Source organism: Magallana gigas, chromosome 1, assembly GCF_963853765.1.
Source record: "Magallana gigas chromosome 1, xbMagGiga1.1, whole genome shotgun sequence".
Classification (NCBI taxonomy): Eukaryota; Metazoa; Mollusca; class Bivalvia; order Ostreida; family Ostreidae; genus Magallana; species Magallana gigas.
Genome location: NC_088853.1, coordinates 36,674,060 through 36,701,163, shown reverse-complemented (window position 1 = coordinate 36,701,163; position 27,104 = coordinate 36,674,060). Strand labels below are relative to the sequence as shown.

General features: G+C 32.8%; 1 protein-coding gene across 1 annotated transcript; it reads left to right on the top strand.

Moving 5' to 3' along the window:
• On the top strand, positions 1–27,104 carry LOC136275883 (uncharacterized). The gene is made up of 5 exons (XM_066086088.1): positions 1–341; positions 17,792–18,094; positions 18,673–18,708; positions 26,205–26,498; positions 27,091–27,104. The coding sequence occupies exons 1-5, from the start codon at positions 119–121 to the stop codon at positions 27,102–27,104; spliced, it is 870 nt and encodes a 289-aa protein (XP_065942160.1). The 5' UTR covers positions 1–118.

The following is a 27,104-nucleotide window of genomic DNA, read 5'->3' as shown; positions in this document are numbered from 1 at the left end:
TGAGCCTATACAGGTAAAATTGACAATTCCTGGTCGTAAGGAAATAGAACAGGACTTAGTTCAATGCATTTCTTCCCGCAATGCTGATATTCTCGAAACCGCTATTTCTTGTGGACAAATGGATATATCAGAAGCGACTAAGGGATCGGTAGTTTTACAGTTAAGACCTGTCACTGACGATGCCGTCCAAACTTTGTTAAATGCCATAGAAAACAACAGGTTACTTGATATGATTTTGGAAATGGTAAAAAAAGTTGATAAAGCCAAGGTAATGGATTATGAAAGACCATTGCAGATCCGGGTGCAGGTTGTTTATGCCAAGTCACCAGCAACAAAAACAAGTGAGTACAAATTCATTAATTTTAAGTTTTATATAGTTTATAGATAAAATTGCGTTGTACAGATGTTAATACACATACCGAGCAGCGAAATGCAGAAATAAATATCAGAGAAAAAATATTTATAATGATACTACTTTTTTTTTACTGGTTTACGATATTGAAAACAATTGGTATTATTTATTATTAAAAAGTATGTTAATTTTTAACTTTGCTGCAAGCAACCAATATCTGATAATATGTGAAGATTGACATAACAGAAAAACGGTCTTTTTCCTACACTGTAATATCTTGTATGAGAAAACTAACTAACAAACAGAATGAAATAGTGAAAATTAAACACTTACATGTATATATCAGATTCACTGATACAACAAAGAAGTGCACTGATAAAGAAATATTTTGGAACAAATCATACACATTTAACGCAAAACAACTTTAAATATACTTTTGATGTGTCAACACAATTCAATCGCAATAAAATTTATAACATTTTCTTTACAAGAGGCACATGGGCCACATCGCTCACATGGAACAACAGTTCCTTGTAACATTCTATTGCTATGCTACTTATATTTCAAACTTTGAACCCCTTTTGGGGCCCAAGCATTGTTCCGTGCTTTTGGGTCGGCTTTAACAATTTAGAATTTTCACTATCTTATGATTAGTAATCTCACAAACTGAAGCTTTGTAATTCTCGAAAAGAACATTTTAAACATTCTCCAAAGTATATATTTCTATATCAAACTTTGAACCCCTCTTGGGCCCCCAGCATTGGTCCAGATGTCTCACTTTTATTAATTACATTATTTAAGGATGCTTGCATGGTACTCTCACAAATTGAAACATTTAACCCTTTCAACGCCAAAGCGACAAAAATGTCGTCACTTGTCGTTATGCCAAAGCGACGTAAATGTCGGTTTTTATACTTATCTAGAATTTATCCGAAAAAGTTATAAACGTGTGGAAAAGTTCCAAATAAACAGATCGTAAATAAAAGGTTTGTGTTATATTATAAATTGTATGTGTGAAATAGCTAAAATTGACGTCATTTTACCCTAAATTGACGTCAAAATATGACGTCATTTTATTGCGCTAACAATTTTCAATGGCGAACAATTCTGATTCTGGGTCTGAAGTTGACGCATCCGACGAAGACGTTTCCGACTTAGAAAGTGAAGAAGAAGCTGCCTTTTTCAGAGGCCCATGGTTTAGTGTAGTTGACCCCCAGACATTCCAGCTGCCGGAGCCAGATTTTACAGAAAATGCTGGGCCCGTCAACTTTGGTCCTGGTATGGCAATTCTGGACTTTTTTGTGAAATTCTTGCATGCCGATGATGATAATGATATAATAGATATTCTAGTAAGAGAAACAAATCGTTATGCGGACCAGAAAATCGCCCAAAAAAGCAGACCTCCAAGAATATTGGGGCCACATTCACGATTTCGCAACTGGGTTCCTGTGACATCTGACGAAATGCTTGCATTTATTGGAATAGTGTTGAGCATGGGGATTGTGAAAAAGCCGACATTTGAATCGTACTGGGAATCGAACCCCCGTGCGTGGTCTTTTGAAACGGCAAACTTTGGGGAAATTATGTCAAGAAATCGTTTCCAGGCCATCCTGCAGTTTCTGCATTGCAGTGACAATTTAGATGTTCCAGAGCCCGGCGAAGAGGGATATGATCCCCTACACAAGATATCACCTGTCATCACCATACTAAATGAGACATTTGGTAAAAACTACAGGTAAATTGTACACTTATAAATGAAACTCGGATCACACAATCAATAAATTGATAACTTATTAGAATATTGAATGTACCGGTAATGCTAAATTCAGCGTGAAAGCGATAATATTTATGAAAGTTTTCGGTAAGGGTAATTTTACGCGTATATATTACACGCACTTTTATAGTAAAAATATCAGTTTGTTACTACATGTATCATATACTTTTATATGTTTATATGTAAATATATTTGCAATTGCACATATCTGTTTATATAAATCACAATAATTGCAGTCAGATATTCTTTATGAATTTCAAAGTAAATTTGAAACAAAGTTCATAGTTATTTTCAAATTCTTGAACAGCTTAAACAAGATTTAACCCCCCCCTCCCCCCCTGCACTTTATGGGTATTTCAAACCTCCCGAGTAGTTCTTTATGTGTAAAACTGTGTAAGCCTATGAGAAAAGAATCAAGAAACTGTTTATCAAGTTAGCTTAGAATGAATTTGGTTCTTTTTTAAATATATCCCATTGACCTATTTGAATATACCCCATTGAGCTATTTAAGTTTATCCTATTGAGCTAAACAAGGTTAAAACAATTATTCATTGTTATAAAAAATTCAATCAATTCGACCAAACCCTGAACAATTTTAGCAAATGCACAAAAGACATTGGAATTACAGAAAAAACTCAAATTTAAACTTATTAGGAAGTCAAAGTTAGAACAAATACAATGCAGCAAGATTGTCACAGGATTATCTATTTTTGCGTCTAGAGAATCTCTTTATTTCGAAACAGGGTGGGAAACGATAGTAAAAAGAAAATTTCCAGGCTGAAAACCATGTATAAAATTGATAGAAACCTTTTATCCAATTGTGTAATGGACATTTTTCTAAATAAACGTGTTAATGCATCCAATTATACTACAAGAAATTCACAAAACTATAGTATACCAAAATGTCGATTACAATTATATTAATTCAAAGTGCAACATTTTTAAAAGAGCGTTGTAACATGGCATTGTTCTTGTCAGATGTAAAATTTTCGGGCGCTTACAAAAGCAAGTGCATGCAGCAAACTGACCAATGGGGATTTCGGCACTTATTTTTTTAATGCTCTCGCTAATAACTTAATTTTTAAAAAAAACCTCATAAGCCGTTAAAATTTGATACATGTATATAAATTATTTAGTTAGATTAATAAAATTCCAATTATTCCCGAGTTTCTCATATGTATTTCGCGTATCATGCAGGCATGGGTTTTGTCAAGTACAACACACATACTTTAAACTTCAATAAAGACAAGACCTTTGGAAATTAATACTATGTGTAAACGAGAAAAAAGTATTCCCATTTCTATTTTATCAAATGCTTAAACCCAGCGATATGTTGTTTATTCCAACTCATTAAAAAACACCCCCCCCCCCCCCCCCAAGAAAACTCTCAGAGCGCTCGCTTAAAAATACTTCCCCGAGCAAAATGTTGCTGCTTTTATAATTATTTTATCATCATTTAAATTGATGAAAAAAACTTCGTGAATACTACACTGCAAACACATGTACTTCGTACACGTGCAATGAATTACAAAGTAATAAAAAAACAATGTCTCATGCTTTGGATAATTGTCAGAAATTAATATGTATAGTCAATACTAGTTAAGCCTTGGTCACTTTTTTGTTAATATTTCCTGATTTAATTATGTTCTTTCAAGTCTAAATCAAGATGTCTGTGTAGACGAACGCATGGTTGGCTTTAAAGGCAGGCATCAGTTAAAGCAGTATATTTCCAACAAGAAGGCCCACCGATGGGGTATAAAGCTCTGGGTGTTGGCAGACTCTATCACCGGGTACACGCACCACATCAATGTTTACAAAGGAAGAAGGAATGAACGCCGTAGTCCGAATGGACAAGTATGTTGTCCTTTAATGCGCGCTTTTGTTAAACATGTTGGTTATATCTTAATTATTTCAATATAATGCACAAGTATTTGTAGCTAATTTTAATCCCAGAAATGATATGAAACGCACCCTGCTAATGGTAATAAGGAATTTTCCCTAGGGTTATCAGGCAGTGATGGAGCTGATGGAACCTCACTTTTACAAGGATCACCATGTCACTTACGACAGCTTTTTCACAAGCCCTGCTCTCGTCTACGACCTTCTGGATAAGGGGACTCACAGTACGGGCACGGTCATAAAAACTCGAAAGGGGATGCCTTCCAGTTTCAAAACCACACCAATTCAGAAAGGAGAGATTCGCGTGAAAACACGGGGTGGAGTCATGGCAATTCTTTGGGCAGACAGAAGAGTAGTTTCATTTCTGACTACAACCGTTTCCCGACGGTACGTACATGTTGTATTTAGATTTGATTCACCACGCCGTCGTTTGACGAATAAATACGCCCCCTTCCCTTTCTCTGCAATATCTATAATTCTAATGAAAAATATTATTTGCAACAGATTTGTACAGACAACAAATGGCAAAGGACGAGACATCTCTATACCAGCAGTTGTTGAAAAATACAACCACACAATGGGAGGAGTCGATCTGGGGGACCAATTAATTCTACAGTTTGAACCCCAGTTCAAAAGTCTAAAAATGTGGAGAAAGCTCCTCTTTCACAGTCTTGTCACAGCAGCGGGTATTGTGTGATTTCATATTTTCATTAAAAATTAAACTGTTTTAGTGTTGATGGTACACGAAGAATCGCAAACATATAGGTTAACTTATTTAAGATTCAGAAATGAAGGTAATTGTAAAAAACCCATCATGATTCGAACTCATGACTTCTATAGATTCATAGTTCGAGCTCTGGGGCCCGTTTCACAAAGCTTTCCTAAGATTATCGTCAGTGCACTAGCTTTAACAATACCCACTAACCATCTGCGCGTGCGACCAGATAATCTTAAAAAAATGTTAAAATTAAAAGTATACACAAAAGAAATTAATTGAAGAAATATATGTATATTTTGATAGTTCTAAAGTTTTCAGTTAAGAATTTAAGTGAACAAGTCCTAATAATTCGTTTTTTCTTGTATTTTTGTTCAACTTTAATATGCATGTAATTCATTTCATTATATATAAACAGTCGCCATGTTCCTAAGACATCGGTTTACCTGTCTTAAAGTTAAGACATAACTTAGTAATTTCATAAGGTGAGACTGGAATAGTGAAACGGATAAGTAATGAACTTAGGAAAAAGTTCTTTCCTAATATATTACTTAGTCCTAAGTATGCTTTGTGAAACGGGCCACTGACCCATTGCGCTACACTGTTAGCTAATGATTTTGAGGGGAAAAAATAATTTTACTTGATTTTATTGTTTATTTCGATAGAAAGTATGTCACAATATAGAGGTATCTCATACAACCATAAACATTTCATAATTGTTTTTCAGTTAACGCATTCATTTGCTACCGCGACACTTTCCTGGTTCAGCAAAAATTGAACCATCTAAAATTCCATCAGCAACTCTGCCAAGAATTGATAGGGGGATACAGGCAGGGTAGCAGAAACAGACAGATGAGAGTGGTGCCTGTACAGCACAGAACCTTGGCGAGGCTCACCGAGAGGCATTTCCCGTCCGTCATTCCAGAAGGGAAAAGGAAGAAGTGCGTGGTGTTTGCTGGAAATGACCGCTGCAAGAAAACACGCATCCAGTGGTGGTGTCAAGATTGTGAGGTGGGGCTGTGTGTCGACCGCTGCTTTAGGCTTTACCACACCCGCATTCATTTTAAATAAATGACAACAATAGCGAAAGACAAATAAGGGGACTGTGTAAAAGGGGAAAATGAAAAGCAGAGAGAGAGAGAGAGAGAGAGAGAGAGAGAGAGAGAGAAAGAAAGACGGAGAGATAGAGAGAGAGAAAGACGGAGAGAGAGAATTGTTGAAAACAAGTACCTTTAGCTATTGCTCGCTCAATGTTGTAATAATTTGTAAAATATTGCATCCATTATACAGTTGATTTTTATTGCATTTTGAATACAAAAAAAATCTGGAAGATTTAAACGAAATACAGACGTTATATACGTTATACTCACATGTTGACGTTAACTTACTTCTCTGCTTACGTTGAAACAAAGATTTTTAACTTATATCTGATAGACATAGAAATAGGTATGATGAAATATTGAATTTATTTAAAGAGTAATAAATACAGTATTGGTGTGCATAATATGTTTATGAAATAAGCAGGTGCGACTTTTTACGTTGCAACTCGACGTCGCGTTTTACCGCATTACTTAACGTTGACGTCACTGTATGGCAAGATGACGTTACATACGTTACTGACTATCGGCGTTGAAAAGGTTAAGTTCTTGAAAATATTTTTAAACATTATATATATATATATATATATATATATATATATATATATATATATATATATATATATATATATATAATCAAAAAAGAAAAAGAAAATGAACAGTTCCAAAGTTTCTATTCACTAGCGCTTTCTGGATTTACATGCTTCTTCAGGTTAATGTACATAAGTTTTGAAATTGTTTTCCTTAGAAACGTTTACTATGACGTCATGATGTAGCGAGAGTCTTTTCAGGGAAGGATTAAATCCATGACGTCATAATACAATATAAAACGTTAAGTTTCGGGAAAACTGAATTAGACACAATATGATCATCACGAAATCAATAAATTTACAAATACAAAGACTGGCTAGAATAAAGATGATTATATATACATATATTTAATGTTTGTTGAGTTTTGGGGAAAATTATTTGATAAAATAGTTCTCCTTCACAAGTCTCATGGCGGTTGAATCGGTTTTAAGTTTATAAAATGGGAATACTGTATAATCTCCCTTAGCACATCTGTCAAAATGTTCACTGCATGGGGGTGTTTCTGGTACTGGGATCATTGATCTGTTGGCGATGGACGCGCATGCGGGCGGTAAGTTGTGTTCCGGTTTGGCCGATGTAATCTTCGCCACAGTGGTTACATGTGGTTACAGTAAAGTAGTTTTTGGATTTACACGACATATTTTCATTAACATAAAAAGTCTTGCCACATTTAACAGAAATAGAATCTCCTGTCTTGAGATAAGGACACATTCCGCACCTGGAATCTCCGCATTTGGAAACAACATATTTTTCTGGTGTTGAATGAAATTTTGCTCTTGTTAATATTTTCTTCACATTTGGTGGTTGTCTTTGGCTATTGAGTAGGTCAGATTTTTTAATTAGTTGTTGAAGTTCTTGATCCCGTTCAATAATAGAACAATTCTTTTTTGCTTTTTGAAATATATTAAAATGTTTGTGATTGTAGGTTGTAACAAAAGGAATTAAAAATGGATCTTTTCCTTTTTTCTGGTTGTTCTGAGTATATTCTGTGGTATTTTCTTTACTTCTTCTATGGCCGAATCTATTAGTTTTTCGGGATAGTTTTGAGCAATTAGATACATTTTTAATTCCATCAATCTTTGATCTTTGGTTTTTTCTTCACTAACAATAGTGCAAATTCTTCTAAATAAATTGTACGGGATATTTCTTTTGGTGTGCGTATGGTGACAGGATTTAAAATTTAGATACTGATGAGTGTCCGTGCTTTTGTAATAAACATCTGTTGAAATTTTTGATTGGTTTTTTAAAACCATGATATCCAGAAACGAAATATAACAATCAATGAATTCCATGGTGAATTGAATATTTGGATTTGAAGTGTTAAGAAGACTGTGAAATTCATGAAGATCTCCAGAAAATGAAGCAGTCTAAATATCGTTTCCAGGAATGTTTAAGGTGTTCAATAACTTTTTGGTCTAGGTCCTTTTCAACTTTTTGATACAAAATTTCTTCAAAGTATCCCATTACTAAAATACTGTAGGAGGGCGCCATCTTTGTCCCCATTGTAGTTCCCTTGATTTGGTTGTAAAAATCTCCATCAAAATGAAACGTACTATTTTTCAAAATAAACTGTATTGAATCTAAAATGAAGTCTGGTGAAAAGTCTCTCGAAATAAGCTCTGGGTGTTTTTATATCCAAAATGCTATAGCTTGTAATAAAAAATCATAAGGAATATTTGTATATAAACTAGTAACATCAAATGTTACTAGAAGAGAATCTGGGGCTGTTTTTTCAGGAATTTTGTTGAAGAAATCCATGCTATCCCGAATGTAATTAGGGACTTTTTCACATATATTCTTAAGTAAAATGTCCACAAAGTTGCTAAGTCAATGTTTCGGGCATGATGGGCCTGCAACAATTGGTCGAAGCTTCAGATCCAAGGGTTCAGTAGTAATAATATATGTTTGATTCTGATCTTTGATGACGGTTTTAATATGATTACTTTTATGTATTTAAGGAAGTCCATAAAAATTACAAGTTTTCATCTCAAAATTTGTAAGATAATCCAGCTCCTTATCTTTCAATAAATGTTCATGTTTTTTTGCATAGGCGTTTCAAATCTCTCATGATTTTCTTGTCGGGATTTTCTTGTAATTTTACATAAAAGTTGTCGTCACTTAGATGTTGAAGAACAAGGGTTATGTAAAACGTTTTGCCCATACAGACAATTGCTCCTCCTTTATCGGCTTCCTTGAGAATTATTGTATCTTCATTTTGTAAGTTTTGCAGAGCTTTCTTCTGTTTGACGTTTAAATTATGTTTCACATGATTTCTGTTTTTCAATGAAGATTTTGTAGTTTTCAGACAATCAATGTACTCATCAAGATGTTTGTTTCGGGCTTTTTGTATTGTTGTTCCTTTTTTGTTTTGAACTATACAATCATTAAAATTCTCAACCCGTCCAAAAAATTCACGTAAACGTAGTTTTCGACAAAATTCATCTATGTCCTTTCCTAGGGTTTGATTGTCTGGGTTTGGTGTGAATTTGAAACCCATTTCTAATACTTCAATTTCTTCTTTGGAAAAGGTCTTTCTAGATAAATGAATTATTTTGGGGTCTATGTTTTCGATGCCCAACTTTTCCAGCGGTATTTCTGAATTTTGCCCCTCCACAAAAAAGGTTTTCTGTGATTGTTGTTGTTGATTTGGTTTTTGTTGTTCTGGTTGTTGTTGTTGTTGTTAATTCCATCGTTGTGAACGTCGTGTTGCCTGTTGCTAATGGGATTATAGCTTTCGTCTCTTTGATGAGTTCTTCCGTTTGTTGGTTTAAGGTACCTTTGGTTTTGATTCCAGTTTCCATGGTATCGTTGGTTATTTTGTGTTAATTTAAATATTTGATTGTTGGTCATCTGTCTCGCTGATTCATTGTTTTTTTCCATGGTTACATCAGCATATGTTTTATCGTTTCCATGCTGATACCTTAATTTTGGTTTTAACGATTTGTTTTGGGCAGGTTTTTCTATTTCTGTCTAATTCAACGTTCCCGTAATGTTCTGCATAATCGTCATAAAAGACCTTCTTTTTGGTCCAGATGTATTCAGACTTTTCTTCCTCCTTATCGGTGACTTTTTTCCACTGCTTAAGTAAGTGGTTCTGAACTTCTCCGGATGAAATTTTCTTTATTTCATCTTCCATCTCGATATCAATATTTTGAAATCGTTGAGTATACCTAGTTGATCTTGATTCCAATAGTGCAATTTCTGCATCATATTTTTGTAGAGCTAAATTTTCTCTTATTGCTCTTTCAGTTTCATCCTCTCCTGCTATTTTTTATGTGAAATTTTCTTGGCATTATAATGGTATTTTCCTCTTGTCGCCATTTTTTATAGATGATGACAATATTTTCAGTTTTCAATGCATTCCAAAATGCCTGCTTTCGTTCGTTTAGATTTCTTTTCCATGTCCGGATGATGATATTTTTCTTCATGCTGATTTCTTTCTCCAGCTGCATGTTATTTGTAGAGGATGTTGCTCCGAAATCAATGAAGCCTTGACGTTTATCATTGATTGATTCAAAATTCAGGTTGATAGCGTCAATAGTTTGTTTAATAGGTTCATGGTTGCTATCAAATTTTTCAATCAAAATTGATAGTTTTTTCAGAAATCTCATTAAGTAATAATTCCATGTCATTACTTACAGTTATATTGGTAGTATTTGGTTCTGCCATTTCTTCTATGTGTGAATCCGTAACATAATCCAAAATGAGTAAAAGGTGATATCACACAGTATCAATAATCAAAAAAGAAAAAGAAAATTAACAGTTCCAAAGTTTCTATTCACTAGCGCTTTCTGGATTTACATCCTTCTTCAGGTGAATGTACAGTGGTAGCAACGTTATTGTTGACAAACGACACGCACGATTTTGATACACATACGATCACGCACGATACACGAACGATCACGCACGATACACAGACGATCACTAACTTACTGAATTTTCACGATACACGAACAAAAACGATAAAACACGCAACGGAACGATTCTACACCATTAAACACGCAAAATCAAAATTAATTTTTAAGATTAGAATTTAGGAAACGCATTTCTTTAATTCGTATTGCTTTATGTTTGTGTTTTTTTTTTTAAAGCGGCATGTAATTTAGTCATGCATTGTTTTATGTTTTACGAGTTAACACTTTTACACATCCATACACAAATATAAAGGATTCATACAAAAAATATTTTTTTGTCTCCATAACAAATATTACCTTTTATCATAAGTAAAAGAAAATTACGTGTAATAGAATTGAAGATTATGCATAAACTACACGAAATTGTTTACATACGAGTTGACTATTTATGTAATTTAATTCTCTTACGTGCGATTTAATTATGCGGGATACAGGTAAATTTGTTACCTTGTTCCATAGAATTTCGATTTTTCACATCCAATATTTTCATAATTTACAGTACATAATTGATTTATTTCTATTTATTCTAAATTTTAAAGCGTCTAAATAAATCTTATTTCAAACAAATGTTTATACAATCTACCAGACAATAATGCGTACCGTATTTTCATTTGGAGGAAAAACGTTGGGAATAATCGTTTAGTTTAAAACGGGGAATGAGTAAGCATGACCGATTTCATTTAACGTGTCGTTCTTGCTAATATGATTGAAATTATGTGTCAAGACACAGTGGATGCTTGATAAAGGCTGATTATAAAATTAAGCAAAACTAACTCGACCGAACAAAGGATTGAATGAGCTATTGAATAAAAAGAAATGTATTTAACGACGAAAGAGAGAATTAATGTTAACAACTGTCAATGTTTTTATATAAAAAAAAAAGTTTTAAATTCACATTGTTTTACAAAAACTACTTGTCTTTGTTTTAAGAATAAATACTGGTATTCCGTAAAAAATGTCACAAAACGAAAAACCGCACGATCAATCACGAACACGCACGGTAAAAACGCAAACCAATTTTCCTGATACACGCACGATCCCGCACGTTACACGAACGATCACCCACGTTACACGAACTATTTAACACGATTGGCTTGTCAACAATAACGTTGTTACCACTGTACATAAGTTTTGAAATTGTCTTCCTTAGAAACGATTACTATGACGTCATGATGTAACAAGAGTCTTCTCAGGGAAGGAATAAATCCATGACGTCATAATACAATATAAAACGTTAAGTTTTGGAAAAACTGAATTAGACACAATATGATCATAACGAAATCAATAAATTTACAAATACAAAGACTGCCTCGAATAAAGATGATTATAAATACAGATATTTAATGTTTGTTGAGTTTTGGGGAAAATAATTTAATAAAATAGTTCTCACTCACAAGTCTCATGGCGGTAGAATCGGTTTTAAGTTTTTAAAATGGGAATACTGTATAATCTCCCTTAGCACATCTGTCAAAATGTTCACTGCATGGGGTGTTTCTGGTACTGGGATCATTGATCTGTTGGCGATGGACGCGCATGCGGGCGGTAAGTTGTGTTCCGGTTTGGTCGATGTAATCTTCGCCACAGTGGTTACATGTAATACAGTAAAGTAGATTTTTGGATTTACACGACATATTTTCATTAACATAGAAACTATGGAACTGTTCATTTTCTTTTTCTTTTTTGATTATTGATACTGTGTGATATCACCTTTCACTCATTTTGGATATTATATATATATATATATATATATATATATATATATATATATATATATATATATATATATATATATATAAAATTGAAATAAATAAATATATATATATATATATATATATATATATATATATATATATATATATATATATATATATATATATATATATATATTTATCTCATACATGTGGTTTTTATTACCCCTGTGATAAAGCTTTGCTATATCACACGGGTGATGCTATATCCAATACTTCCGGTTCGAACTTTTTTTGACACAACCCCTCGCTTCAACGCTTCAGTGACCTATTTTCGAAGATTTGCTAGTACTTTCAACATAACTATACCTACTACAAAAATTAATATAAAATTGATTTGTCAAAGATTTAAATTACAAATATGAAGGAAAACACATAACTGCGTAGCACAAGCGTCACCCCCTCCCCCCCCCCCCCTCCCCCCATCTTTTTTTGCAAAGTTATTCATAACCGTAACCACAAGACCCCTTTTTCTTGTTTGTCGAGATTTTTGAAAAGTTTAGCCCACTTCCAACTTTCAATTTGCTTTGTAAAGTTAGTAAAACTGCAAATTACGCTAACTATGAAGGATTTCATCCTGACGACGCGATGAAAACAGAGCGCTCTGGTTGTGTTTATATACAAGAACTTACCGAAATAATGTTTCATAAGACTTTTATTCCACCACCAGTAAGCATCCTTATTCACTATTTTCAATTTCGAATCATAAGGCTAGCCTAGTGTTTGTTTTATTAAGCATCAACAACTGTTCCTCGTTCGAGTCAATTCAAACCAACAAGCATTCGCAACTTTGTGTGTGTAAACAAACTTGATTATTCAAGTCTTCTAATCGGAATTTCGATTTAATCAAGTGAATATGCTCTTAGGAAAACTATTTAGAGCAAAAAGATTATTTTAAGGTTTATTGCAGTGAAACTTTACATTAAACAGTTAGATTTATCTCAGGAATAACGTACTAAATTGTATTGCGCAAGGTCACAATAGCTGCATAACACAACGTTGCATCATCGTTTTTATCTTTGAAAAAAAAACCCAATTCGGGTCACATAAGGGACTGTCTCAAAAGCTTCATAATATAAATGAAATTGTATGAGATAAATTGAACATCTATAATTGTTTGATTTTATATTTGCTTTATCCAACTCGTTGAAATGGTTATATTCGCTCGGCAAGCCTTGCGAATATATACACCATTTCAACTCGTTGGATAAAGCAAATATAAAATCACACAATATAGATATCCTCTCTCTCTCTCTCTCTCTCTCTCTCTCTCTCTCTCTCTCTCTCTATATATATATATATATATATTACTTATTAGGTTAGTTACTGACTCACTACGGAAATATATTGGGTTGATCAATCTCATAGATGGCGAGGCGAAGTGTTTTGTTTTCCCGAGGACTATCAAGGGACATATTCATTCACAAATAGCGGTGATCTACGCAAAGCCGTGTACAAGATGCCTTACATCTCGTCCAATTAAACTCATTTAAACTCTTTAAAATTATCAATACCACCTTTCAAATACGCTTAAAAAATCTTTGCTTCACCCATATTACTTACAATGTTTTGTTGCTATTCAGTTTTAAACCTCTGCAGAGATTTGAGCAAATTTAGATGCTGCCATTTTGTTCTATTCCAGACACAACAATGTGACGTCAATATTCAAAGGGCAACTACTATAATTTAAAAATAATTCCAAAGGGCCACTACTCTAAATATTTTAATGATTTACTGAACACGATTTCTGTGTTAAATAATATGAAATATCGAGATGAGTAGGTGAGGCGGCGGCCAATGACGGCCATATTGCTTAATAGTTATCCTCACAGAACCTACATAGAGATATATTATGCAATCACGTGCCATGTTTAATCCAATGAAAATGTGACATTTCAGTCTGAGGGAAAACAAATATATATATAATCCAAAATGAGTAAAGTTAATCCACGCAAGTAATAAATAAAAAATAACAGAAAGCCGATTCAAAAATCTACCGGTTTCATTATAATCTTCAGGAATTTTGAACAATCACCATAGATACATAAGTACATACATTTCAAATGATCATTGTGACGTCATATAACATCAAGTATATGTTGCGCTTTTCAGAGTTCATTATGACGTCATAGTATAAGCGTTTTGTAATAGTACGGGAAAAACATATAATATATTCAAATATTATATAATTGTACAAGAAAAACATAAAATATATTCAAACAATTATAATTATAATTATAATGCATTCAGTTTTAGGTTATATAATGAAATGCAATGTTTTTCTTTTGTTTCACGCTCTTTTTCTGTTGTTGTTTTATAGATAGGACACACTTTTAAGTTCGGAGAAATGTTCTTGGCACAGTTTCTAAGATGTCCGCTAACAGCCGTGCACTGGTATTTTGTTTCACGAATTTGTTGTCGTTGGACTGTCATTCGATGTCTGAGGGTATCCCCGGTTTGACCAATGTAGTTTACTCCACATCCTGCACATGTTATAACGTAGATTAGATTGGAACTTTCACATGTAATAGAGGAATTTATATTAAAATTTCTGCCGTTTTTGAACTTGAATTGGTGGCCTTCTTGTAAGTAATGGTAGGTTGCACATCTTGGCTTCTGGCATTTACGGACATCTGGTGTTTCTTCGATATTTTCAATTTGGCACGGGTTAAAATCTTTTTCAGAGACGGACTTTGTCGTTTACTTTTAATGATCTGAAATTTGTTTAAGACTTCATTAATTTTTTTGTCACGTTCTAAAAGTTGAAGGTTGCTTTTTATAATTTGGTAATACTCTTGATTTTTCGGGTTGTGTGTTGAGACGTATGGAATAACACATTTTTCTGATTTATCTTTTATCTGTAGTAGCTCATTTCTATCATGGCATGTGGCTTTTTTGATTCCATGTTCTAGTAGTGGTTTGGGGTAGTTCCTTTGTTGTAGCAGGTAGCGTAGTTCACTTCGTCTGGAATTTAGAAGATTTTTGTCCGATATTATAGTACAAAGGCGCCTGGCTAAATTATACAATACATTAATTATTATAAATCATATGACGTCATTCAGAGACTTGAAGACGCCGTTAAACTATTATGACGTCATAACAAACGTTACCATGTTAGTATTGTAAAACATCTGAAGAAAATGAAAGCGCTTATGTTTTACTCGATCTTTGTGTTTTCATTTATTTAAGTTATATATATATATATATATATATATATATATATATATATATATATATATATATATATATATATATATATATATAATGTTAGTATTGTAAAACACCTGAAGAAAATGGAAGCGCTTATGTTTTACTCGATCTTTGTGTTTTCATTTATTTAAGTTATATATATATATATATATATATATATATATATATATATATATATATATATATATATATGTGTGTGTGTGTGTGTGTGTGTGTGTGTGTGTGTGTGTGTGTGTATGTGTGGGTGTGTGTGTGTGTGTTTGTGTGTATATGTGGGTGTTAAACCTTGAACCCAACCTCAGGCCACATTTTTTTCACTGTTTAAACAAACGTTGTTGTTAATAATTTATAGTGCAGTGGTTTTTGAGAAAAAAATGTTAAAACATTTTTCATATCTATTTCTTTTTTAAACTTGTAACCCCGCCTGGGGCCCCAGTTTTGATCTGAGGGTCACTTTTTTACAATTTAGAATATTCACTTTATAAGCAAGCCTTTGTGAAAATATTGACATCCTGGTGCAGTGGTTCCCGGGAAGAAATTTTTTAAACAATCTTATGTATTTTTATGTTAAATTTTGAACCCTGCCTTGGGCCCCAGTTTTGATCTGAGGGTCACGATTTTTACAATTAAAAATCTTCAATATATTAACCCTTTGTTGTAAATATTGATATTTTTTATGCAATGGTTCTCGAGAAGAACCATTATTCCAACTTTTGAATACACTGGGCGTTAAAACGTTCTTCCAACTTGTCAATATCTACAGAGGCTGCCATTCCTGCACCAGGTAGGTATACGGTACGGCACCTTTCATCATTTGGCCAATTTAAAAATAGGATAAAAGATCACGTGTGGATCAGAAAACCTTGGCTAGCAAAGATGAACAAACACCTTTTCTAGCGACATTCATATCGAAATCCTAACCGTTTTTGAGTTATTTAGCGAAAACTTTCAAGGCCCTAAATTTAAGAGGACCGCCCTTTTTATCGGTGTCAACTTAAAACCCTTGCTATTCTGCACAACTTGTATTCTACATGTCTTAACAAATATTGTTCATTTAAAAGAACAAATGAAAATCTGTCTAAATTTTTGCGCTCCTTTGACTCCTGTTTTTTTTTTTTTTACAATTGCCTTTACTAAATAAAGAACGTCATGAAAAAAAAATAATTCAATGTCTCTGTTATTCAAATTTGTTGGATTTTTATTCACTATTATCATAGTCTCGGAGGCTTTGTCTGGAAACAAAAGGGCCAAACAATTTTCAAAGGCGAATAACCCGTTAAAAGAAGAGAAATTTAAAAAAATGTTGTAGATAGTGTTTTGTAAAGTCCATAAGCCCTGAAAATTGGAAGAAAAAACGTTCAGAAATGAGCAAGATAGAAGTCCCAAAGGTCGCGTCTAGGAACAAAAAAAGAAAAGAAACTTAACCAGCACAATAATAGTATAAAACAGAAGACCTTAAATATTTAAAAATCGTCTTCTCAAAAACCCATTGGCCAAATAAGCTGATACTTGTGTGGAAACATCATCAGGAAGCACAGGATGAAGCTCTGCCATTCAGTCAACTGAATGATAACTGAATGGTCTGGAAAGGTGACTGAATGGCACAGATATGAAATTCAGTCACCTTTCAGTCACCTTTCAATTGACTGAATGGCAGAGATTCTTCCGGTGAAGGGACTGGGTAAATTCAAGTTTGTTCATATCATAGTTTCCGTGGGTAGGATGGGGTCACAACGAGGGGTGTGGGGATGGGGGGGGGGTACATTGTACGTTGTCTCCTAGGCGATAATTGGGCCTCACAAGGGGTTCATCCCAAATATAAAGAATATTTTGGATCTTGTTGAGAACTGCAATAAGCAACATGTGATATGACTATTAAATCATCCTGTTAGAAAAGGGAATTGATTACATGTTTACAGATATGAGTATCAAAGGGTAAATGCATTTTTATTTTTAATTTATAAATGATATGCATGAATTATACTACATTGTCGAGATTATTTGCATTATGACTCCATCAAGCTGATTTTATCATGCCTATTGTTGCTCAGGTGAGTTATGTGGGACATGGACCTCTTGTTTTTACTCCAGATTGAAACTTAATTAAATGCATATATGAGATTCCTCGACAAGTCTGTGTATATGCTATAGTACTCATGTGACCGTTGGTCTCTTGTTTGATAAACTAAGCGAATATAGCTCAAATATTATTCAACGCTTCATTCCAACCTTGTTTAAATGTTGTCTGAACAAGTCACACATTAACAATGTGAATACTGTCATATTGTTGCAAAATGATTATATGATGTGGTATGGGTAAATAATTGAATATGGAAATAAAAACCATAGACAAATAAATGTATATCTTTAAAAAAAAGAATAAAACATGGAAAATATGAAAACTACGGTGATAATATGAATAAAATACCAAGCTGGGCGTGGTGTTTACTATTATTAATATAAACTACTATCTTAATGTATTGTATTGTAGATACTGGAAGTTTAAATGCAACACTGATCAAAAAACGAGTAAAGATTAATGAAAAAACCCTTTTTGAGGAATTGGAGCCGGCGGCGATTGTTTCTGCATTATCAAAAACGAATGTGTATCCAAAAACCGCTTTAGACAGAGTTCGTGAACCTCGTAGTTGTTTTAAACAATTTCAACGTCTTTTGGCAATGGTTGAAGAAGGAAGTCCTGAATCCGTTGATGGGTTTGTGACCGTTTTAAGCGATCTTGGTTATTCAGAGATTGTAAAATTGATTACTGCCCCTGACCTCGAGAACAAGTCAGGTGAGGTTAAATTGATTTTCTTCGAAAAAAGATTCGCTTTTGAAAATGAGAATAGGGATAAGAGAAATATATTTGAATATAATTTGTCATTTGGGGTTGGATTTTTTCAGTATACTTTGTGATATACCCCGTATGTTCGACATCAGTTATTTAGAAATGGAAATGGAATAATCCAATAATGCTTCAACAGATACCGAAATGTCAATTAACGGCGAATTAACTATTTATTAATATTTCAGTGGGTCTAACGCCAAGCGGCGTTTGAGCTTTATTTAAGCGGGGTTTTGTTATCTTTTTTTTTTGGGGGGGGGGGTCAATTAATTTTATTTGAGGGAATTATTTATACAATGTAAAACAGGTCCAAAAATAATGTTGTTAATTTGTCGACAGTCTTTTGGAGGTATTTCTCTCTGTTACAAAATTCTACCAAAAAAGTGTCATAAAGAGATTTTACAGTTTGGCTAGAGATACAGTGGTACATGTTAGAACGTTGTTGTTGACAAACTATTTGTGTTAAATTGGTTATAATCTTCATTTAAAGATGAAACAAATATACAACATTGCACTAAATATTGTAGATTTGATTGACTTCCCGGAGGACCATGACGAAACAGGTGAGTTTAATTCAATTTGTAATGTTGGCAAGGTAGTTTGTCAGAAAAGTGTGCGATATTTTTACTATATTTTTATATGGTTGAATTGTCTAATACAGATCTTTGTCAATAAATGTTGCATTGTAACAGTTTAAGGACATGTTTAGAAATGTGTATTTAAGATATTTTAGATTTCATGTACATTGTATGGACATCAATTTTACCCCAAATATTCTAAACGAGGCCCATTTTAATTTTTTCTACCCTACGTATTTTATTGGCATTTCTTGCATATACTTTTACAACTCTATTTATTATTTTAAGATCAAAACATTATTTATTCACCACACCGATTTCCTATAAGGTCGTCTCGAAAGTTAATACTTTTCACTAAGGAACCCTATAAAAATCTCTTGAAAAAGCGGTAAATGTATATGTTCTCCTCATATATTTTGTATTTCTGCCGTAATGATGTTTTTTTTCTTTCAAAAATGTGAATACAGTTACTTTTATTTATTTTTGAAAAATACAAATCGTTCAGAACTGTTGAAAATACCGAGATGATATGTTTACAATAATCAAAGCGCGTTCTATGATCATTGTGACGTCACGAAAAAGTTCATACAGAATTGAACGTTTTCGCTATTTTATAGGTTCATATAAGGAAGCATATTTGCAAATGTAAATATTGTTAAATATATAAATAGGTCATACGAATTGGTTTATTGATAAAACAAAAGGTAGATCGTTGACAATCAGTTCACACTTGCATGCACCCTTTACTATGTATACTGCAGCTCTGTCGATCTACGCTCTCAAACTCTTAGACAAGTTTTTTTTCAAACTGCAGGCATGATTGGAATACACATTTAGCTCTCTTCAATAGATCTGTATTTCATGATCCCTGGGTCAGGCTCTCTAGTGTTAGGGCGGGGATCTAGTTAGTACATAGTTAGTACATACATGTAGTAATTATGAGAGAAAATGGCATTTCCAAAATTATGAATATTCATAGTCTCTTTTGGTAGGATATATAGATATTAAGCAGATGAACTAAAGACATAATACATAGTAATGGTAGTAGTAGTGCTTCTTCCAAAATTGAAATTATTTGCCCATGGCGTAGGGGTTTTTATGGTAGGCTGGGTTCTCTATATGCATGAGGGATTCTTTGAAAACCTTTTCCTCTGGGCTTTAATCAGATGAATTAAGTGCAGTTATGTTGAGGAAGAGTTGCCTCTTCCAAAATTTTAAATTTCATGGCCCCTGGGTCAGATAGTATTAAAACAGGACTATAATGATAAAATATGGTTTGATGGTATTATTACGACCAGTTGTTTTTCATGGTACTTAAGATTTGTTCAATTACGTAACTAGGTTAAGGACGCCCATTGATTACCATATGAAATAAATGCACTAAAAACAGACTTAATTTCAGACGATGTATACAAATATGGCAAAAATAAAGTTTATACATCATTATGTTACTATCGATCTACCTTACATTTTTCACAGGAACATAACCACCGCATCAGCTGTTCATCACGTAATACGCTAAAAATAGAGCAGCTACATATGGCTTCACTTACCACAAAAGTTCGACGATATGCAAATAAAAAAAATAATTGTTGTTTCTGTCACTTTGAAGAAAATTAATTAATCTAAAATATGCTGGGAGCAACTATAGCAGTACCAGCAACATGCTTAATTTTTGCATTGATCGTTCAAGTTTTATAAATTTTGTCGATAACTGAGTCAATTCACGTTTCAGAAACATGTCACAACTTGCTCCCAGCACTTTTTACAATCACGTACTGGTATCTAATGAAAATAAAAAAATTAAACACATTCCTTAAAATTGACGGAATATCGTTGAACTTTAGCAATTTTAGACAGGTATATATGATTTTATGCAAATGAGCCGATTTTTAAACGCACTTATGATCAAGATCAAAAACAGATAATACTTACATTGTTTATCGTTGATTATTGCTTCTTTGCACATTTCATTAAGGTATCTGATCCATATTAGGACTAAATTTGTCCAACCTTGAATATCCATCATATCTTTAATACTTGGATAGTTATTTAAAGCATTTAAGAGTAGAAAAAGATTCACCGAGAGAAATTTTCAAAAATATTAACTAAGCAGTAATTAATTAATTAAGATTGCATTAAGGTCTATGGAGACGAGCACATTTTTAAGATAAAAAAAAGGAATTACTAGGAATATCAAAAAATGCTTTGGTAAAAGTATTTTATCATAAGGATCACAAAAACTATTGAAAATAAATTTATTACCGTGTAGATTTTTTTAGAATTAATTTTTTTAAGAATAAAAACAAAGGGGGCAACTCTTCAAAAAAAGAAAAAAGTCATTAATTGGGACACATTCGACTCTTATATATTGATACTTAAATAGGAAAATTATGTCCAAATATATTGAGTATTAGGCCCATACATATCTGTTATGCACTTAGATTCATTGAATCCGAGGCTATTATGGATCGGATACCTTAAACTTTTGAGCCTTTCAATTTGTAAACTACACAGGAATATTACCTATTCATTTTTTGTTCAGTTAAACAGAATGGAGTGACGAATTCCTCAATGCACCAGAACAGATAACCACATGCGCGGATCTAAGGTCTAGGGTGGGGGCTGGTTTTCTCAATGTATTTTCCATATAACTTCAGATAAATTTAATGTCTAGATAACAGACGTAAGACTCTCTTGAAAAGAAAATAAGAGGCCTGATCCCACCTTTACAGGCACATAACATGTAGCATCGTTTTTTAGCCGGGCTCTGCTGAAAGCAGAGTGCTGGCTGTAGGCAGGCAAATCGCCAATGTTACTATAAATAGCCACAACTTCAAAAGTAAACAAAAGACCGCGTCAAAGTAAAAGCTTCCGCTATACCAAATAGTTACACAAAGAGCCACGTTTTGTCAAAAGTGTTGGCATTTTGTTTCTTTTTTTTAATTTCGAGAGAATTGTCTATCTTTTTTAGTTTTCTTTTTAATAACTTGATCCAAAAACAAGAATATGCATATTGGATACATACAATGCACATGAATTTCCATGAACTACTTTGCTGCGCGTTGAAGAAATGGGGATTGAATATAAAACGCTTGTTGCAAAATTCAAGGCAATAACTGTTGAACTTTTTCCTACTAGACAGACATATTTTTGTCTATAGCCGCTTACAAAATTTAGTCGCTCTCTGACGCTTTGCCGACATTAAAAGCATGAGAGAGAGAGAGAGAGAGAGAGAGAGAGAGAGATTTTCAATGTTTACTACACAATTTGCACAAAGACACACCAAAAGAGCCCGGCTTTCAGTACTTTGATTAAAGTGGGGGAGGTGGGGCAGATTTATAAAAAAAAAATCTTGACAAGAGAAAAAATCGATTTTCTTTCATACTCTCAAAACAGTTAGGGGACAACTCCATTATTAATTATTTTATTTTATATTTAAATTAAAAAAAAAAAACATTTGCTGCGAGAAAAAGTTGGGGACTAGCCCCCCCCCCCCCCCCCCTTATGTCACGTGCCTGTCACCTATGTAATTTAACATTGGTTTGAAGTCAGTGTGTCCCTGCCTCAATCAATATAAAATAATCTTGCGTAAAAGGGTATCTCTACCATAAAGTCGGATACTTTTTTCATCATATCAAGATACGCAAGTCTTCAATATGTCTTTTAAAGATACACTGAACCTCATATTTGTCCAGATTTTCATAAATAATTGAATAACATTGTCATTTAAAAAAAAAGTGAATATGATATCAAATGAAAACAAAATAAAGGGAACAGAACCATAATTTTAAAATTGTAATTTTTTAAAACAGCTTTAATTTTGTTTTTTATTATGATTTAACACATTCAAAATACACCAATTCATGATGATGAGCACTTTATTATCCATCATTTTTATGCATTATCAAATTAATTTTTCTAATAAATAGTCTGTAGAACACATGTGGGTAGGGGTGACAGGGTAGCCTCAAGTATTGAAACAAAAAGAATTGTTCCGCATAACCCATGTCGCCAGGTGGTAGCAGATGTCCACGTTTGGCTGAAATAAATAATAAAAAAATCAATTAGGTGTGTAAACATATGCATAGCAAATACATGAATATTTGTTGAAAAAAAACCCACTCCATGCTGTGTAATACGTATAATAAGATGGCAGTACAAAAACCAAATTTGCATATCAGGTTATAATATCTTAAGTAGAAACAATTATGAGAGAGAGAGCGAGAGAGAGAGAGAGAAAGAGAGAGAGAGAGAGAGAGTCTGCTTTACACATTATGTGATAGTAAATATTAGATTTATTTTGATATACCATATTTCATTCTCGAAATAATCTTTTACTAAATTAAACTTCAGTGAGTTCCATATATTTTTTTTTTTATCAAGGAGAAGTCAATAATGTCAAATATAAACTGAGGTATCTGAGCACTGTAGTAAATGTAACAATCAATCCCACATATACATGTATTTGTCTTATATCAAAATTGTTTTGATACATGAATGTTCAAGCCATGTGCTATTGATGCACATGTACACTTTACCTAGAAATGAATCAATACGTATTTACATTAAGATAAACCATATCTTAAAAAATAACAATGACTCTGTAAAAAAATCCTGAGAAGACTTTTTTATGAATATTAGGGAACATTACCCTAAAATTCTGATATTGATTTAATATGAAATTATTTTAAGCTCAAAATCTTCTTTAGGAAAATAGTTAAATAAATTGTAAAATAACATATCAGGTTTACATTGGTTAATTAAAAACATAATCTGCTATTGAGAACATGCATATGTTATTGTAGAGATGCACATGTGGATCAGGTAGTGAATAATAATAACTAACCAGGTCAGTTTCAAGCCTGTGCCCCCTGAATATTATCTAGCTATTATGCTATCTGGTCTAACGCAACTGAGTCTGACCACCACATATGTTATATTTTACTGATTGGTTTAATATTCTAAAGCCTAGCTGCACAATATTTAACAATGTCAAATATATAAAATCTTAATTAATATTAATTAATATATATTAATGCACTTACAAGCATGTACAAATCTTTCTGAATTTTTTAATTTAAAAATAAGGCTTTGAAAGGCAAGATGTTACAAAATTGTTTTCATAAAATAAGGCAAAGGAATCATGATGCAAACATGCACTTTAATTACAATATTCTACACTTGTGTACCATGGGACACCACACCTTTCAAAAGCAATGTTCACAGTTTATGCCAAAATGGCGTGTATAAAATAGCTCAATACACAATAAGGCATATATGTACATATGTAGCTAAATATCAAAAAAGGATTCAAAACAGTGTTATAGATATCTACTGTAACTTACAGCTTTAAGTGCTCCTGTAGAACGTTTATTTAGAATAGCTGGGAAGATTTTCAAACTGATAGGATGCAGTTAAAAGATGAAACCTTTGAAACTTTGATCATAAAGTGCAACAGCAATGTTTTGTCTTAAAGTGTCCTCAGGATAAAGAAATTCGATTAAAATATATTAAGAACTATAACTGGGGAAAACCCTCTGTTTATAATTTAATACATTTAAGTGTCCAAAATTATAAAGATTTGGGTAATCTGGGGAAATATCTCTATTTAGCTCTTTAATAACGGCAACATTATTCCATAAATTGTTTTTTATTATGCATGAATTATGTGTCATATCTGACATTGTATCATGCCAAATGTCTTTAAATATCTTTTTAATACTTAATATGTAATATCTTGTTCATAATGCCACAAGATGATATATATTGAGCAAATAAAGAATTAGAATGACTCTTGTATATATAGTCATTGAATTTGAACCTGATACTGAACATGAACCTGTAGATATATGTTAAAGAGTGTTTTATATTTGAAACATAAGCAAAAACTCTTTATTAGCTTTACTGTTTTAAAACAAAGTAATGGTAATGGTAATGCATTTCTTTACTCATGTAATGGTAATGTAATGCATTGCTTTAAGAAATCAAGCAATGGTAATGGTAATTTAATCCCCAAATTCATGAAGTAATGGTAATGTAATGCTCCATTACTTTACAATGTAATTCGCCCCAAGCCTGACTGTAAGCACAGAGCCAGCAAAATGAATTATATCATCTTAGTTCCGACAATTTACTCACTTGTAATGATCATGCAAACATGCATGCACTTTGATTAAAGCATTCTATAACTGTTCCCTGTGAACCCCACCTCTTTCAAATGCACTGTTTACAGTGTCTGGTATGTAGTCAATGCACAAAATGAAATACATGTATAGCCTCGTACATTTGTAAGAAGTAAGAATTCAAAAGAGCAGTGATGTGCAAAACAAACACGTGTAGATACTCTCATAACACTGGACTGAAAAGACTAAATGTTTTGAAAAGAAAAGGTCAACACGAGATATCCTGTATTGAAACATACCATTAAAATTTCTCAAACTATAGATGAGGTGCATTTTCCACTGTCGACTTCTTGCAGGCCATGCATCTTATGAAAATGTTGACAAATAGCTGTCATCTGTTCACAATCAAAACAAGGCAAGTGAAAGCGCTGTGTTGACGCGGATGGTAAGCAAACGACAATGCAATTTTAAGAAATAAATATATAAATATAAATAAATATAATATTATAAATATTACAGATCTTCGATAAAATATTGTTTAAAATAAAACTCAAAATGATTATTCAAAGCAATCAATCGATAAATTTCAACAGCGATCGCTTTACTAAATCGAAATTAGGAAAAAGATGAAAAGATGAATAATGGGCGGAGCTGACGTCATGAAAGGTCACGTGATATCTGTGGGAGGCCTTAACCTAGCTGCCTATGTCAATGTATGATATGCTGCAATTTTTAAATTTTTTTTTTTAGAATTCAGAAAGTTTCTTGCATCAAACAGTCCTGGAATATTAAAAATGATTACACTAGCCCTGTAGTTCAAATGCACATGAATACAATGTATAAATTGCAAAAGCCACACTGCAGTTACTCAAGTGACCAATAAGGCTCATAGGTCTTTTTTTAAGCATTGAAAAAAACGTCTCTTTAACAAATAAAATGCGGAAAAAAAAAATTCAATTAAGAGCGATAGCTTTAACTGGAAGTAAGATGTCTTGAAGTAGTCTTGTATGTTTCTTTACTGATGGCTATGGCTGTTGCTGAATTGTCTTGTAGCCGAAATGCATGTATGAGTCGTCAGTTTCACAACTATGATCATAACAAGTGTTAAAGTACGATATATAAGATAACATTCTTAAATAAGCGTACTTTTAATACATTTCTTTGTTAATCTTCAAGGTAAAATCAACATTTAAAAATAGAACGTCATTACTTAAAATATCATCAGTTTAAATTGTGCCGATCCTCTTTTGAAAGAGCTCCAAATGTCTGTTTTTATATTTTCATTAAAGCAGATGTATTTGAACTTTAAAAATGGTTCTGATTTTGTTTTCATCTTTTATTTTAATTTTGTTTTAGAAAACATCAGGAAATTAATTACAATGAATTACAGAAATATCCTGGATGAAATGCAAACGCAATTTGCAAGAGAAACATTATCAAAATGCAATGGAAACGTTAATGAAATCAGAGAAATTCTCTATGATGGATGTAAAAGCCGCAGAGAACGGATGAACACCTTTCTTCGGTTCATACTTCATGATGATCACAATGTTGTTGAATTCGCTAAAGTACTGAGGAAAAATGGTTTGAAGGAATTGCTTTCAAGTAAAGGCAGGCGTCAAAGAGAAAACATGTCTGATCAAGGCATAGGTAATATATAAATTCTATTTTATACCTTGAATATATAAAATAATATAGATTGTAGATATTTGATTCATCACAAGTAACCCTAACTTTTTTTAAATTTAGATAACACATGCATGTGGTAGCAATGCCTTTAATAGTCTCTTGACCCAAGCTTCAAGTATTTTCTAACTATAAAAACGTTATGGGTCCTTCAAACAGAAATTAAATTTATTGATGGCATATTTATTCATGCATTTAACAAAGTCATTGCAAAATTTCCAACGATCAATATACTGATCACTATAATGAACTCAATATACAAGTTGAGATCAGTTAAAAAAATTGCAACGGTGGCTCGAGCCTGTGTGTAAGAGATCTCAGTGGAGCAATTAAGCCAAGCATTTTGCCGAACAACTAATTGTTATATTGACACAAAGAAAAATTAATTTTGTCTATAAAAAAGACAGATTTTTGATACGAATAAAATAATTCCGGATAATTAAGAGTTATCAAACATTTCGTATGATCAGAGATCGTTAAAAGGTGTTGTGCTATTCACATCTTATGAGCTTAAAAAAGTATTTATTAAATAATGTTCCAATACTGACATTTTTAGATCACCTGAACTAA